General features: G+C 34.2%; 1 protein-coding gene, 1 non-coding gene and 1 pseudogene across 2 annotated transcripts; all 3 read left to right on the top strand.

Annotated features, from left to right (window-relative positions):
* The first annotated feature begins 737 nt into the window (after window positions 1-737).
* Window positions 738-838, top strand: LOC149158485 (U6 spliceosomal RNA). Its single transcript, XR_016262063.1, has one exon. It is a non-coding gene; the product is annotated as a U6 spliceosomal RNA (small nuclear RNA).
* Window positions 839-2556: 1718 nt separating this feature from the next.
* Window positions 2557-13064, top strand: LOC149158483 (phospholipase A1 PLIP2, chloroplastic-like). Its single transcript, XM_089436249.1, is given in 6 exon segments — window positions 2557-3803; window positions 3806-4039; window positions 9993-10635; window positions 10924-10982; window positions 11146-11562; window positions 12109-13064. Coding segments are annotated over 6 exon segments (2535 nt in total). The 5' UTR covers window positions 2557-3086; the 3' UTR covers window positions 12574-13064.
* On the top strand, window positions 11676-11795 carry LOC149158484 (U1 spliceosomal RNA; annotated as a pseudogene).
* Window positions 13065-15634: the final 2570 nt, after the last annotated feature.

Raw genomic sequence — 15634 nt, 5'->3', positions numbered from 1 at the left:
TCCAAGAGGACATATGGTTTCTCCTTTTTGGGTAGATGTATCCTCCTGCACTATTACTCTTTTGACTTACAACCTCTTGGCCTCTGACTTCGCTAGTATCTATTAGGCCAAAGAGTAATCTTGCATGTAATTTTTGTACAACTCATGTGATATAAAAGCTTCTAACTTACAAAAAAAAATATGCATTAATGAATTATAGATAGACAGTTAATAGTCCAAGGGGTTAGCTCAACTTATTGTTGTTAATGTTGGTGGGAAATTGACTATTTTTTTGTTAACATGCCTTTTATTTCAATTCTTTTGTGTTTATTACTAAGTGGATATGCATATCTATTTTGGAATATGCTTTCAAAATTTTAATTTTAATTATCAATAATTATTAAATAGATGGCAGGCATTTAACCTACATGAAATAGTAGTCACAAATAGAGAGCTAATATTGATCTCAATAATTATGCACTTTTTCTTTTTAGTTTAACTAAAAAAGGTCCCATTTAGAGTATAATTTTGATTTTGATTTTATTTTTATTTATAGCATTAAATTTGCATTGCTTATGGTTGCATTACCATGTTTTTCTTGTTACATGTTTTTTCAATATATATATATATATATATATATATTCTTTTTATACATAATAATAATAAAGTTATAAATTTTTTAAGTTTTTATTCAAGAGGTCATTCAAAAATACAAAGAAACATTATTGAATCTTTTTTCCAATTTTTTTCTTTAAAAAGTCTCTAGGAGACATCCAATAAAATTGGAATGATACACAGAAGATTAGTATGACCCTGTGGAAGGATGACATGTACAAATCTAAAAATGGTCTAAATTTTTCCCACATGGAGGTGAATACTAATGATCCCTAATGGTCCTAGGTTGTATGGCACTTTGCAATAATTTTTGGTAATTATCTACTAGCCAATAAATATGGTGTAGATTTTTAGTACAGAACAAAAAAATGTTGTAAAAATTTGGCATAAATGAAAAGCTTATATATATATATATATATATGAATGAATGAAAACACATTATTTATAAATAACACATAATATACTAAACCTTATATTATAATGGTAAAGTTAAAAATATTCATAACACAAATTATATTATTGTGTTTAGAGGTGTTATACAACTCAATATGGAAGAGATGTTCTAATGTTGAACATTTTGACTCAATCAAATTTAATATATGTGTGTGTGTGAAAAATTAACATAAAATAAAATAAATTAATAATTAAAATAAAATTGAGATAAAATAGTCAATTTACCATTGTTGGTTTTTGGACTCTTTGACAACTCTTGGTTTTGCTAATGATATTCTTAAGTAAGAGGGTATATATATCTATATCTATATAAACTATAGATACTACAAGCCTACATACATATTAACTATGGATTTACCACAAAAAAGGATCAAATCCATGGAAAATTTTAGGGGCTAAATTTTAAAGATGAGCTAATTATCTTTTTTTTTCAAAAAAAAATATTTGCCCAAATTTTACAGGATTAAAAAAAAATCCTTTAGAAGTGGCGAAAATTTTATAAAAGACTATAAAATTGTTAGAATTTTGAATATTATTTTTTCTAAATTGTTATCACATATTTTATAGTTTACATATTATGAAGTTATAGGATTCGCCAAGATTTCTATATTTTAAATAATTTTTTATCCTTGAAATTTTCCTCGATCAAATAAGGTGCAAACTGTTTTTAGAGTGAAAAAAGATTTGATCTATCTCAAAGCAATATAGAATTAAGATGAATCTCAATTATTATTAATAAAATTAAAAACATTCCTAACACAAATACAAACATTAATTTTAAAAAAAAAAAACTAATGTCCTTCCTTCCATTTTCATTAATATAATATCTAAAAATTTGAATGATATAAATTGATACATATATATAATATTTATCAAAAATATATAGCTGAATGAATACCCAGAAATAAATGTCATTTTAATTTTTAAATGGTAAATAATATATATATATATATATATATATATATATATATATATATAATATGTATATTTTTATGAAAGTATTAATATTTATTATTTATTATTTCACAAACTTTGAAACGCTGGAAATATACCCACTTCAAACTTATGTTTTAATCAAATCCTTATTAAAAAAAAAAATCACTACTATCATCATTTATATCCATTTTCATTTAATATTAAAAATACCATAATTATTAAAGATATTTGAAATTATGAAAATAAAAAATTAAATTATATAATATTTATTATCTTAATAAAAAAATTCAAAAATCTATTCATAATTTTTAAATTACAATTTTACAACAAATTTAAACCCTTCGGGAACTGGAAAAGTACATGGCAAGCCCCTGGAATTCGTATCTTCAATGACGTGCCAACGGATAAACGATATCCAACTTCAGTCATGTAGAAGACCCATGTTTTTAATTATCCTTTTGCTTGGGTGCTCGTGATCGCATCGCAGATTCGGAACCCACACTGAATCGTATGAATCCAAGGAAGTACGACTTGCACAGTATCGTTACCCCGCACACGCCTCCTACACACTCTTCCAGATATTAAATTTCTTTGTGACTCGCGCCAAGTTTGGGCGGTTGGGTTTTGTTTTCCCACAAATTTGGGATTGTAAGAAGAGATTCGAACGACAAACCTGCCACCTGCTACACCCAATTAAAATGGTACTCTCCTTTGCCAAATGAAAATCGCGGTGTCATCTGGCACTGTAACCGCTTTTGTTGCTTCCCCGTGGGGTTTGATGAAAAAGAATTGAGCCCAGTTGTTGAAACTGGGGGACAAACACACAAAGAATGAACTTCGTTTAGTTTGAAATTCGTTTTGCAGCGCCAGACGTAACGTATTTTTCAATTTCTTCCAACTGAGGGAATACTTTGGCTTGGACTTGCAATGCCCCAAAAAAAGAGATAAAGAGCGTGCCTGAGACAATTGAATTAACTTAAAGGAGAAGCATGCTAAGTTAGAAATATTGAGAAAATTAATTGACAGAGCGGTGCAGTGGGAACATAGGGAATTATCTGGGCAAAATGTATATGGAGTAGTTAATTTTGTAACAAATTGCATCCATGGAGGCTCTGTCCTGGGAAACTGCGATCAGCGGGAGAGCTGCTACAGGAAAAACAAACTTGAAAGAACTTTGTAATTGTAATGCCCGGAACTTGCCTTCCCAATTGGATATTCGATGCCTCCTAGACTCTTCTCAGCAGCCCTCTCAACCTCACCCCAAATTTTCTTCCACAATAAAGCCCTTTCTGAGAAATTTTCCGCTCAATAGAAGCACTGAGGAGAAATTTGGGGCAGGCACTAAACTGCATTCAAGGGCTTTTAAGCATGAATTATCGCAAAGCAGCGCGAATGGATCTGAAGACAATTATCGGATTTTGTCGAGTCTACATGGGATTGCAGAAGCCCAACAAAGCAATGGAAAATCTGATGCAGAGGAAAAAATTGGAGCAGACATGAGTGAAACTAAGATTGGCATCCCTGTCAATAATAGAGGTTCAATGGAGAGCTTTCTTAACGAAGAAGAAAGTTATCTGCCTCTAAATGACCCTGAATTAGAGAATCCTGAAGCACAAGAAGTGTGTGGTGATGCCAGCCATATCTCATCAAATGCTAAGTCTGATCAATCCAGTCGAGAAAATCGCAGTAACTGGGTTCTGAAAGTCATGGACTTAAGGTCTTATTTTAAAGATGACAATCCTCAATACAGCTCAGTTTCTGGTTCAAATTCAATTCCTCCTGATGGGTCCACTTCCTCGACCACAAGGCATAGCTGCACCCTGAAGTTTCTGTGAACAATGGTGATTGTGGACACTCCAGTCATAGTTGCAATTGCAATAATTGCAATGATAATGACTTATTGTGCTCAGTTATGGAAGAACTTTCTGCCACCGAAGAAACTGTTGACAGCGAATCTTTTTCTAGGGTTCTACATCGAGTATCTCTTCCACAAACAAAACTGTTTTCTCAGCTGTCATTTCTTTGTGCCCTGGCATACTCAGTTCCAGAGATCAAGGTATGCAATATTCATCCATTTTCATGAAATTTTTCATATTATAAAAAACTTGATACTTGCAATACTAGAGGAGGTCAAATTGTTACAGGAGTAAATAGTATTTCACATATCCAACCATCTACATGAGATCTATCTCACCTTTTTCCTCCGATCTTCCAAATCTCTAAACGAGGTTAGCATTTTCTTGTTGCCAAACCTAAATCAAGAACTTACCAATGCTAATGCATCTCCTGAGATCTTCCAAATCTCCAAGAACTTATCAATGCTAATCCAAATCTCCTCTTCAAATGAGGTGGACATTTTGTTGCCATCAACCCTAAATCAAGACTTTATTAATGCAATGTATCTCCTGGAATCTTCCAAATCTCCTCCTCTTAAAATGAGGTAAACATTTTACCCCCTCAAGCCCTAATCACGAACTGAGGTAAACATTTTACCCCCTCAAGCCCAAATCACGAACTTATTAATTTTAGTGAAACTTTTTTGAAGGGCTATCTCTTTCACCACAAGAAGACTAGAGTGACCATCCCGATGATATTAGATTCCCTAGATTCGTGGCTAGCCTTCCAGTAGAGCCGAGAAGCAAACATACCTTCAAAAAGGCTCTGAATTCAGTTCCAGACCTCAGACCTCTTTAATTAAGCAGTTACCTTGGAAAAAACATGCCCAGCAAAGCAGTTTATCTTATGATTATTGATTTATGTAAGTTCTCTAAATTCAAATAGAGACTCTTATCAGAAACAATTTTTTATAATATATTATAAAAACTTTAATAGTAAATATTATAAAACAGCATATAGATTTTTTACACAGATTTTATGTGATTGGAAATATTGCGTATTTTATTTATCAATGCATTATAAATTTTGCGAAGTATCTCACAATGCATTAGGATTTTTGTGAAGTATATCACAGTGTATGTGATTCGGAATATTGAGTGTTTTATTTATCGGGTGAGAGTATTAAAAATTATATAATAAAATTATAATAATAAAATTTTTTGAAAAAAAAAATTACATAGGAGTAATATCGTCGACACGTTTCGAATTATCCAGTGTGGTTCATTTTCAGGGCAAGATGATGAATCAGATCCAGGCAATGAAATAAATAGATGAAGAGAGAATTAATTAGCGGTAGAAAAAACAGTTAGTTTGACTAAAAATATTTATTTATCTATTTATTATTATTATTAGTTTTTATTTTATTTTTATTTTTATTTTTATTTATTTTTTAATTCAAGGTTTGTCATACCTACTTTTTTAGTCAAGATTTGCCTTACCTCTACTTTCTTTAGTTTTGAGGGCAAATTTTATGAACAAACGTGGTGTTGTTATGGGTTCCCCCTTTCCCTGTGGTTGCCAATCTCTTTATGGAATTCTTTGAATCTAAAGCCTTGTCATCGGCACTTTTCCAACCTAAGTTGTGGAAAAGGTTTGTGGATGACACTTGTACCGTCTGGTCTCATGGCTGCCAATCTCTTTATGGAATTCTTTGAATCTAAAGCCTTGTCATCGGCACTTTTCCAACCTAAGGTGTGGAAAAGGTTTGTGGATGACACTTGTATCGTCTGGTCTCATGGCAAAGAGAAGTTGGAGTTGCTTTCCATCACCTTAACAATTAGTCGAATTCCATAATGTTCATCATAGAAAATTGAGGTTGATGGCAGCATTCCTTTCCTTGATGTTCTCATTTCAAAAAAGGATGACGGTTCTTTCTCTCACCAGGATTTTCGGAAGAAAATTCACACAGAGCACCAAGTTTTTCGGAAGAAAACTCACATAGAGCAATATCTTCATGCAAATTCCCATCATTTCCCGGCTTAGAAACTAGTTGTTCTCAACACCATAGCCACTTGGGCCTTGCGAGTTTCTGATGAAAATCGTATTGATGATGAAAAGACCCACCTCCTGAAGGTCTTTAATAAGAATGATTATGGCAAATCCCAGGGTCTGAGAGCTTTCCATAATGCGGAAAGAGGTCCTAAGAAGAGGATCGATCCCAAGGATCGAGCTTATGGGTTCATCTTCCTTTTATTCACGGGACCACAGACAAAATCGCAAAGATCCTGAAAAAACATAATATTCCTTCTTCCTTTAGACCCCTTCGCACTATTCAAAGTTCTTTTCATTCAGCAAAGGACCCAGTTAACCCCAAGGATGTGAAGGAGGTTTATATTATTCCTTGTTTCTGTGGGACTCTTTACATTGGTGAGACTGGTCGATCAATAAATCAAAGGATTTGTGAACATGCTGCTAACATCAAACATGGGAGGTCTCACTCCTCCACCTTGGCAGCACATGCAAAAGGAGTTGTCTATAATGCGATTTTTTGGAGATTCTGGTGACGGAATCCGGCGGAAGAAATTGAGGTTAAATCTTGATTTGTTGTCGTTAAAATGGTTTTTTAACTGCATATTTGGATTCAGCATCCTCGAAAACCCCTGGGACGCTTTCATTGTGCAGAAACTAGCTATCAAACTTGTGATTCCAATAAATTCCTGCCGGATTTCGACCTGGAAAACCCGCCGGAAAGGCTTTCAAAAAGTCGCGTTATAGACAACTGCCATGCAAAATAGACCAAACATCACATATGTATAGAAGAGGTTAGAGTCATAGCTAGGGCTGACCATTTTCATCATGGTAAATTTAGAGAGGCCTTAGAAATTGAAAACGAGCCCGTTAATCTTAACAAAGACGATGGTTGGAGCATTAGCAAGTGTTGGCACTCAAATCCCTAGTAATATTAATTCTTATTATAATATAAATATTATTTAATTTGACCTTATTTAAATTTCAAACTTTCAAAAATATTATTTATTTATTTGTTTGTTTTTATAATATAAATATGATTTATTTTGATGTTATTTAAAATTCAAAACTTTCCAAAATATTATTTATTTATTCTTATTATAGCATTATAACTTAAATTGATTTATTCAAAAAATAATAATTAATATTTTTTTAATCTCACTAAAAATCTAAAAAATAAAAAAAATAATAATAAAAAAATGAAAATAAATAGATAAATAAATATTTTTAGTCAAACTAGTTGTTTTTTCTAATGGCTAGTTAGTCGCTCTCTTCATCTATTTATTCCTATGTGATTTTTTTTTGAATCCTCTAATGAGATTCACCCAAAAGATTTTTGGTGAAAAAATTGATACTTTCTTACTATTAAACATGCACCATGTTCCAGAATTAACCATTAAACAATATAATTTGTCTTATCAACAATGAAAAATTAAGAAAAATTTAAGTTAATAAATATAATTAAAAAAACTAATTAATGAAAATAATTAGTTCATCTTTAATAAATATAATTAAAAAAACTAATTAATGAAAATAAAAAATTAAAATATGGATTTGATTTTTCTATTTTACCAAATTAATCAATATAGATCACAAAAAGAGATGATTTTAGTTTTGCGGATCACAAAAATAATTTGAAATCAAAGAGATGATTTTAGTTTTGCACGTGTTAAAGAGGGTTGAATTCTTAATTTTAATATAATTTATGCAAATATTTATAATTTGAAAATAATTAATTAATCAATCGTTAAAAATATATCATTTTTATATAGTAAATGATTTCAAAATTTTATATTTTTCAGAATTAAAACCTGGGCAAAAACTGGAAAGTTCAATTTTAATCATAGCCAGTACCTTTCATACCTTTCGTCAATGACGTGCCAACGGATCAACGATATCCATCTGCAGTCAAGAGGGAGAAACCACGTTTTTTATAATTCTTTTGCGTGTATGGTTCCATCGGGGCCAAAGTAATAATGTGAGCCAAGTAATAAGCCACGTAAGTCCGAATTGAACAGGATTTAACAGATTCTGCCTTGCACACGACTCTCCCATGTCCTTCCAAACATTTTGGGCGGCTGGGTGTTGTTTTTACGCACATTTCGGATTGAAAGCAGGGACAACAGGAACAAATTGGTCACATCCTTAAGCCCATCTTTTCCGTCGAATTCAAATCGGAGCGCCTGAAAACGTAATGTCTTTTAGTGTCAGAAGGAGCTGTGCCCGCTTTTGCTGCTTCACCGTGGCGTTTGATGAAAAGGAGCTAAGTCCAGTTGATAAAAGTGTGGGCAAATACAGAACTTGATTTGGTTTCTAAATTCGTTTTGCAGCACCGGAGAAAAGGGGTAATGTATTTTTGAATTTCCTCCAATTAGGGGCATACTTTGGCTTGGCTTTGCAATGCCGAAAAAACGATAACGAGTTTGTAGGGAGATAATTGAATTGCGTATAGGAGAAGCAAGCTAAGTTGGAAAATTGAGAAACTATAAATTCACAGAGTTCTGCAGTAGGAACATATTGAATAATTTGGGGGAAATGTACATGGAGTCGGTAATTTTGCCGCAAATTCCATCCATGGAGGCTCTGTCTTGGAAAACTGCGATCAGCAGGAGAGCTGCTATCGAAGAAACGAACTTAAAAGAACTTTGTAATTGTAATTCCCTGAACGTGCCTTCCCAATTGGAAATTCGATGCCTCCAAGACTCTTCTCAGCAACCCTCTCAACCTCACCCCAAATCTTCTTCTACAACGAGTCCTTTTCTGAGAATATTTTCGCTTAACAGAAGTATTAAGGAGAAAGTTGGAGAAGGTACTAAAGTGGATTCAAGGGCTTTTATGAATGAAGTATCTCAAAGCAGCCCCAATAGATTCGATGGCTGTTATCAGATTTTGTTGAGTCTAGGCGGGGTTCCGGAAGGCCAACAAAGGATTGGAAAATCTGATGCAGAGGGAAATTCTGGAGCAGAAAGAAGTAACACTAAGATTAGCAGCCCTGGAAACCATGGAGATTCAATGGAGAAATTTTTTAACGGAGAAGCAAGTTATCTGCCTCTTAACAACCCTGAATTCGAGATGCCCGAAGCACAAGAAGTGTATGTTGATGCTAGCCATATCTCATCAAATGCCGAAAACAAACATGTTAAACCTGATCAATCCAAGCAAGAAAATCGCAGTAACTGGGTTCCGAAAATGATGGACTTAAGGTCATATTTTAAATATGAGAATTCTCAATACAGCTCAGTTTCTGATTCAAATTCAGTCCCTCCAGATGGGTCCATTTCTTCCACCACAAGTAATGGCTGCATCTCTGAAATTTTTGTGAACAACTGTGATTGTGAACATTCTGGTCATCGTTGCAACTGCAATGATGATGAAGAATTTCCTGTCACTGAAGAAACTTTTGACAGGGAATCTTTCTCTAGGTTCCTACATCGAGTATCTTTGCCAGAGACAAAACTGTTTTCTCAGTTGTTATTTCTTTGTGCACTCACATACAGAATTCCAGAGATTAAGGTATGTATTCTTCATTCATTTTTATGACAAATTTCATATTAAAAAGCCCTTGTTACTTATATTACAAGCCTACATTAAAATAGCCTTTCACCCACCCGCCTATCTAAGTAGGGAAAATAAATTAGATCTAACTCATATATCTCCCTCCAGATCTTCATAATCTCCTTTTAAGATGAGGTAAACACTCTGTTGCCATAAACCTTAAATCAAGAACTCATCAATTTTAGTAAATCATTCTTTGGGCTATCTCTTTCACCACAAGAAGAGTAGAATGACCATCCTGATGACATGCCAAGCATTCCAGCTAGGTTTGTGGCAGGCCTGCCAGTAAAGCTGAGAAGTGACTATTCCTACAAAGAGACTTTCAATCCAGTTACATACCTCATTAGTAAGCAGCCACCTTGAAAAGCGTAAGTCCAGCGTCCTAGTTTCCTATAAGATTTGTTAAGATCAAGGGTTGGTTCTTTTTTAATGAGATCTGAGAGAGTTTAGATGATTGAGGTAGGCATGCTTAGAAGTTATGATACTAAGAATTTTATACACAATTGTAGTATTCTTATGTATAATGTAGATACTTTTAAACCATTGTAGATTGAAATAAAAAACCTAGCTGATAAATTGTTTTGGTACAGCCAAGGGATCTCTGGAAGCTCCATCGTCTTCGGTTTTTCACTTCTTCCTTGCATGAGAAGGCCAAAGCTAGTGCTAAAGTGGGTGAATCAATATCAAACGAAGAGTCTTCATCAACTTCTGTCTCTTGTGGGAAAGGAGGTGACTGTAATGTCAAAAACGATCCCAACCACAGGTTCTCTGCAAGCCCCACCGTGGCTTATGAAATTGCAGCATCTGCAGCTTCTTATTTACATTCACAAACAAAACACATCCTTCCTTTTAAACAAATGAATAATGTTCAGGCAAATACTGATGGAAAACCCAGCGGCGATCACAGAGAGGATGCAACTTCAGACAATAATCAGCTGAATGGTGATGCTCAAAAGGATATAGAAAATACCTTGGTGGATCAAAGAATTGAGGATTGTGATAATCAGAAGACATTTACTGAATTGCAACAAGCTGATTTTAATAGGGCTTCTGGCATCTCCGAATCAGAGATGGCTTCAATTGTAGCTACTTCTTCAGTCACAGTTCTAGTGGCTGCCAACGAGGAGGAAAAGCAAGCAGCTGCAAAAGATTTGCAGTCATCACATTCTTCTCCTTGTGAGTGGTTTGTATGTGATGATCACCGTAGCCATACTCGGCACTTCATTATTCAGGAAAGTGCCATGTCCTCTTGTAGCTGGTGAAGTTTGATAATTTTGTTTAATTCTTTAATCCTGGAGGATAAATCCTTTCTCCTTAAGCAATATTTTACAGAATATTATCAGCACACTAATTTTCTCAGTTATAACCCTTTCTCTGGAATTTTTTTATAATTTTGGGTATTTTTTATTTATCTTACCTTCCTGTGAAAGTCTACAAGTATGTGGCCTTCAGTGTATGGTGTTTTTAGGCCTGTATTTTCCAAAAACTTTTTTGGCCTGACATAACTTCTACATTTTCAGGGCTCCGAGTCACTAGCTTCATGGCAAGCAAATTTGTTTTTCGAACCTACAAGATTTGAGGTAAGCTAAAGAGTGTCTACATGGCAAGTTAGTTTAATTTGGCAGGCATTCTCAAAGCTTCCGGTGATATACGAGGATTGTGGAATTAGAAGAGATAGGCAAGAATAAGCAATGAATCATCTGATTTGCAACCAAAGTTGTGTATTATTCTGCTTCTTTCCAGGGATTTGAAGTTCTTGTACACAGAGGAATTTATGAGGCTGCCAAGGGTATGTACGAACAATTTTTGCCCATGGTTCTCTCTCATTTGAAAACACATGGAGAGGATGCACGATTTCGGTTCACTGGTCATTCACTAGGAGGAAGCCTTTCTGTGCTATTAAACTTGATGCTGCTAATTAGAGGAGTAGTGCCAATGTCATCACTACTTTCAGTTACAACATTCGGTTCTCCTTGTATCATGTGTGGAGGGGACCAACTGCTTCGCAAGTTAGGCTTACCCAAAAGTCATATACAGGCCGTTATGATGCATAGAGATGTTGTACCACGGGCCTTTGCATGCAATTATCCAGATCATGTTGCAGAAGTTTTAAAGAGATTAAATTCCAGTTTCCGCAATCATCCTTGTCTCAATTTCCAGGTATTATTCGTTCTTTTCTTGGAATTTGTATTATGTTTTCAAAGAAAAATTCAGTTCTATTTTCATTTTTTGGTGCTTGAAGCAGGTATTATAGCAACAAGCTTAAAGAAACAATACTTACCTGGGCAGGGTCAATCGATGATCAATAAGGTCGATCTACCTAGAATCTCCCACTGAGGAGAGTGCACGTCATAATTTGTGGCAGCGGAGGCTCGCGTTCGCGCGGCCTCCAAATTACCCTACTTCAAAACAAGCTTAAAGGAACAAGTTGTTTATATTTACATACACATAGACCAGGATCACGGATATTGCAAGGGGGTCTAGTATGTTTATAGACTTAAACTCCTAAACTTAAAAGCTTGAACAGTAAATCAAAATTTAAGCTTCATGACCTTCACACCTAGAATCAAGAAGGCGATGATCACCTACTTCAATAGAGGGCACAGATTTTCGATAGATTCAGCTCCACCCTCTACAAACTTAAGTGTTTTCCAGTCCTATCTTCAATAAACTGTTTTAATCTAATGCTTATATTTTTGTATGCAGAAGCTTCTATATGGCACTATGGGTCAGCTGTTAATTTTGCAGCCAGATGAGAAAGTCTCTCCTCCTCATCCATTACTTCCTTCGGGCAGTGGTTTATACATCCTTCATTGTGTTGAGCAGAGTGGATGTAAATTTGAGGCTGAGGCTCCAAGAACAGTTCAAGTACAAGCTGCTGAAAGGGCCTTCTTGAATTCTCCTCATCCTCTTGAAACCCTCAGTGATCCAGGTGCTTATGGTTCTCAAGGATCAATTTCAAGAGATCATGATGCAGTTAATTATTTGAGAGCTATTAATTTTGTCCTGCGGCAACAGAAAAAGCATCTGAGAAGGTTGCAAAGGGAACAGAGAAGGCAAATTTGGTGGCCTCTTGTCAGTACAGACTCTTCGATGTCTTCTCATAGACCCTCCAAAGTAGATATCCAAAGGGAGAGGAAAATGTCTGAAGATGCAACTAGCCTGCATTAGCGGCCACATCAAGTACACTTGTATTCCACTTGGAGATTGCTTAATGTTGCAACTCAAAACTAAGGTGCACAGTATAGTTTCAATTCTAGATTCATCTTGACATATTGAGATAGAAATGCTACCATCATCCCAAATTGTATAGAAGTTTGCATGATTTTTCAGCATCATCTCAAGGATCAAAATTATTTGGGCCAGTAGGTCGTCTTTAATAGATGCAATCTGATTTGTAGGCCTGGTCTAGGTTCAAGCCTTTAAAAACATGTCACACATGTTCAAATCGGGTTTCTTCACGATGCCACAATGTTGCCATGACAGTCACTGTCCATGTAAATTAGCAAAGCAGATATTTGGAATATTTATTCTTGCCAGAAATGGATGAAAAGTATTACCAGGGAAGTTTGAGTCAAGTTGTTTTACATTGAAGGAAAAGCAGCCAATGCAAATAGACTTCCATAGATTTGAATAATTTTTGGTCATTGCCATTGAAACTATTCACAATATTGATCTTTGGAATGTGCAAATTATATAATTCATGTTGCCCTAGTCTATGTAATGAGAAATAACTGATGACATATAATCTGTTATGCAAAAATAGCATCAACTTTGATCACCTTTAGGACTCCATAGTAAAGGTAGAATTACAAGGCAAGAGTAAAGGTGAATTACAAGGGAACAGGGTGACGATGTGTACAAGTATTGCGAGTGAAAATAGAGGGCCCCTTCTAGAATTAACTTTCCAACGCATGTCAAATCAATTTTTTCATCTTGTGAAGGAAATCACGCTATTGCAAGCGGTGGATCACTAACTCTACGCATTCTTGTCATTAAGTGTTCACACATAACTACGATAATTTACGTTAAGTGTCCACAAATAAGTGGAATCATCCATACTGATCTATTTCCCACCAGCAAAGTCTCAATTTTCTAACCAAAGCCACATCTTCCACAACAAAGATTACATAATAGAAACAAACATCCTTGACTTAGTGGTCCAAAAACTACTTTTACATATTGCTAAAAAATAATAGCAATTCATTATATGATATATCTCTTATAAATACCCCTTATTCCATTGATTCGCCTCTTTTAAATATTACCTCTTTAACTTATAAAGTACAAATTGATTGGCCTCTTTCAAATATTACCTCTTAAAGTACAAACAAATGCATCTTCATTTATTTATGCTCTCTAAAATAATAAATGGATCTCATTTATTTATGCTCTCTAAAATTTTGAAACATTATATGAATCCCTAAATTATTATCATTGTTGAATTATGTTTTGTTATGGGTGTATTAATTAGTTATTATTGTGGAATTATGTTTTGTTATCTGTGTATTAATTTATTATTAAGTAAAAAAATTTTATTATTGATTATGTTCTCCAATTATGTCTTATTTCAATCTAATTAAATGTTGCTTTTGCCATATATATATATAAGTCTTATTTCAATCTAATTAAATGTTGCTTTTGCCATATATATATATATTGAAAAAACATAATTGCGCTAAGAGGGGCTCTTCAACCCAATATGGAAGAGATGTTATAATGTCTTGTCCTATCTTGTGAATATTAGTAGTTTTCAAACTCCATAACCCATAGTATTCTTCTCTAATGTAGCCTATTTAATCATGCAAAATTCCAATGAATTTTCTGTTTCTTCAAAGAGAAGGATTTGGTTGGAGTGGAAGCCAAGTGCAAATGTTAGGCCTTACAAAGAGAATACCATTGCTTGTAAACAATACAAGACCTTACTGTGGTGCTGACAGATAATCGAGACAGCACAACCACTGTTATATCAAAATTCAAGCGGTTCTAATCTTACTCAGGGGATCCCCGTGTTGCTTGCGAACCCTATCAAGTTCCATGGCCAAGACGAAATTTTGACTCAAATTGAAAGTAGGTGATCTAAGGACATTTGGATGAAAAAATTGGCCATTAAGCGCCTACATAATGAATCGAGAATTCAAAATTTTTCTACATTTCTCACAATAAAAGCTTCACATTGTGTTAGTAATTGTCAGGCAATAAATTGCTGACAAAATATCTAATTATTCTAGGGTTTAGAAATTTTTATTGCAATTTGACAAATTTTGTTTGGGGTTTAAAACCTGTTATTACGTTTCAGTTGTTGTAGCTACACTATAAGACATTATATTCCTTTGGTCGATGTCTATAGTCATTGTTCTTTTCACACCGTGTTAGTAATTGTGAGGCAATAACTTTTTGACAAAATGTCTAATTATTCTAGGTTTTAGAAATTTTAAATGGAATGAGGCAAAAAAAATTGGGTTTAAAACTTGTTATCACATTTTAGCTTCCCAAATATGATTGCAACAAGATGACAAGTACTCTATATAATGATGAAGTTAAAGATTGTTGTGAAGTTAAGGATTCCAAATACATCGTGATCTTATATGTTTGTTGTTAGTTAAAGGTTCCAAGTACAATGTGATCCTATATTTGTTGTAAGTACACTATAAGACGTATTCCCGTGGTCAATGTTTATGGTCATGTTGAAGCCCCGAAAATCGGGTCGAAAACAAGGGGGATACCCACCCGGTCCGGACCTTGGTTGGCAGCTCCTTATCCGTTTGGTATAGCGGGTCCGACTGGGGATAATGGGACCAGTTTCCCAATTTAAGGGTGTGTGTGTGTGCAGAGTTGGATGATGCTGATCTAAGAGTACTTAAAGCTAATTTAATTCAAACTTTTAAACTAACTCTATGCTATTGTAATCTAATGAGAAACAATACATCTAATCTACGCTAACCTGGGGTGTATTTCTTCTATTATGCGATCTCAAGAGATTTCAAACAATAACTGGTAATAAAGATCATTCAGCTATCATAAGAATATAAATCAATTAAGATAAACCACTTTGCATAAAAAGCTAGGCAAAACAGTTGTGAACATCATATCGCATAATAAGTTATTCATATATCAAACATAAATAAATGACTCCACCTTACAAAAGTGCCAAATGGTAACTCACACATTCATGCAGTAACATATAAACAACTAAAAACTGTATATCACTTTAAGAATATAAACAGAAACG

The sequence above is a fragment of the Pinus tabuliformis genome, chromosome 5_2, assembly GCF_031772625.1.
Source record: "Pinus tabuliformis cultivar Carrire ecotype Pingquan chromosome 5_2, CPIR1, whole genome shotgun sequence".
Classification (NCBI taxonomy): Eukaryota; Viridiplantae; Streptophyta; class Pinopsida; order Pinales; family Pinaceae; genus Pinus; species Pinus tabuliformis.
The sequence above is the reverse complement of the archived record's forward strand: the minus strand, read 5'-3'. Positions and strand labels throughout refer to the sequence as shown.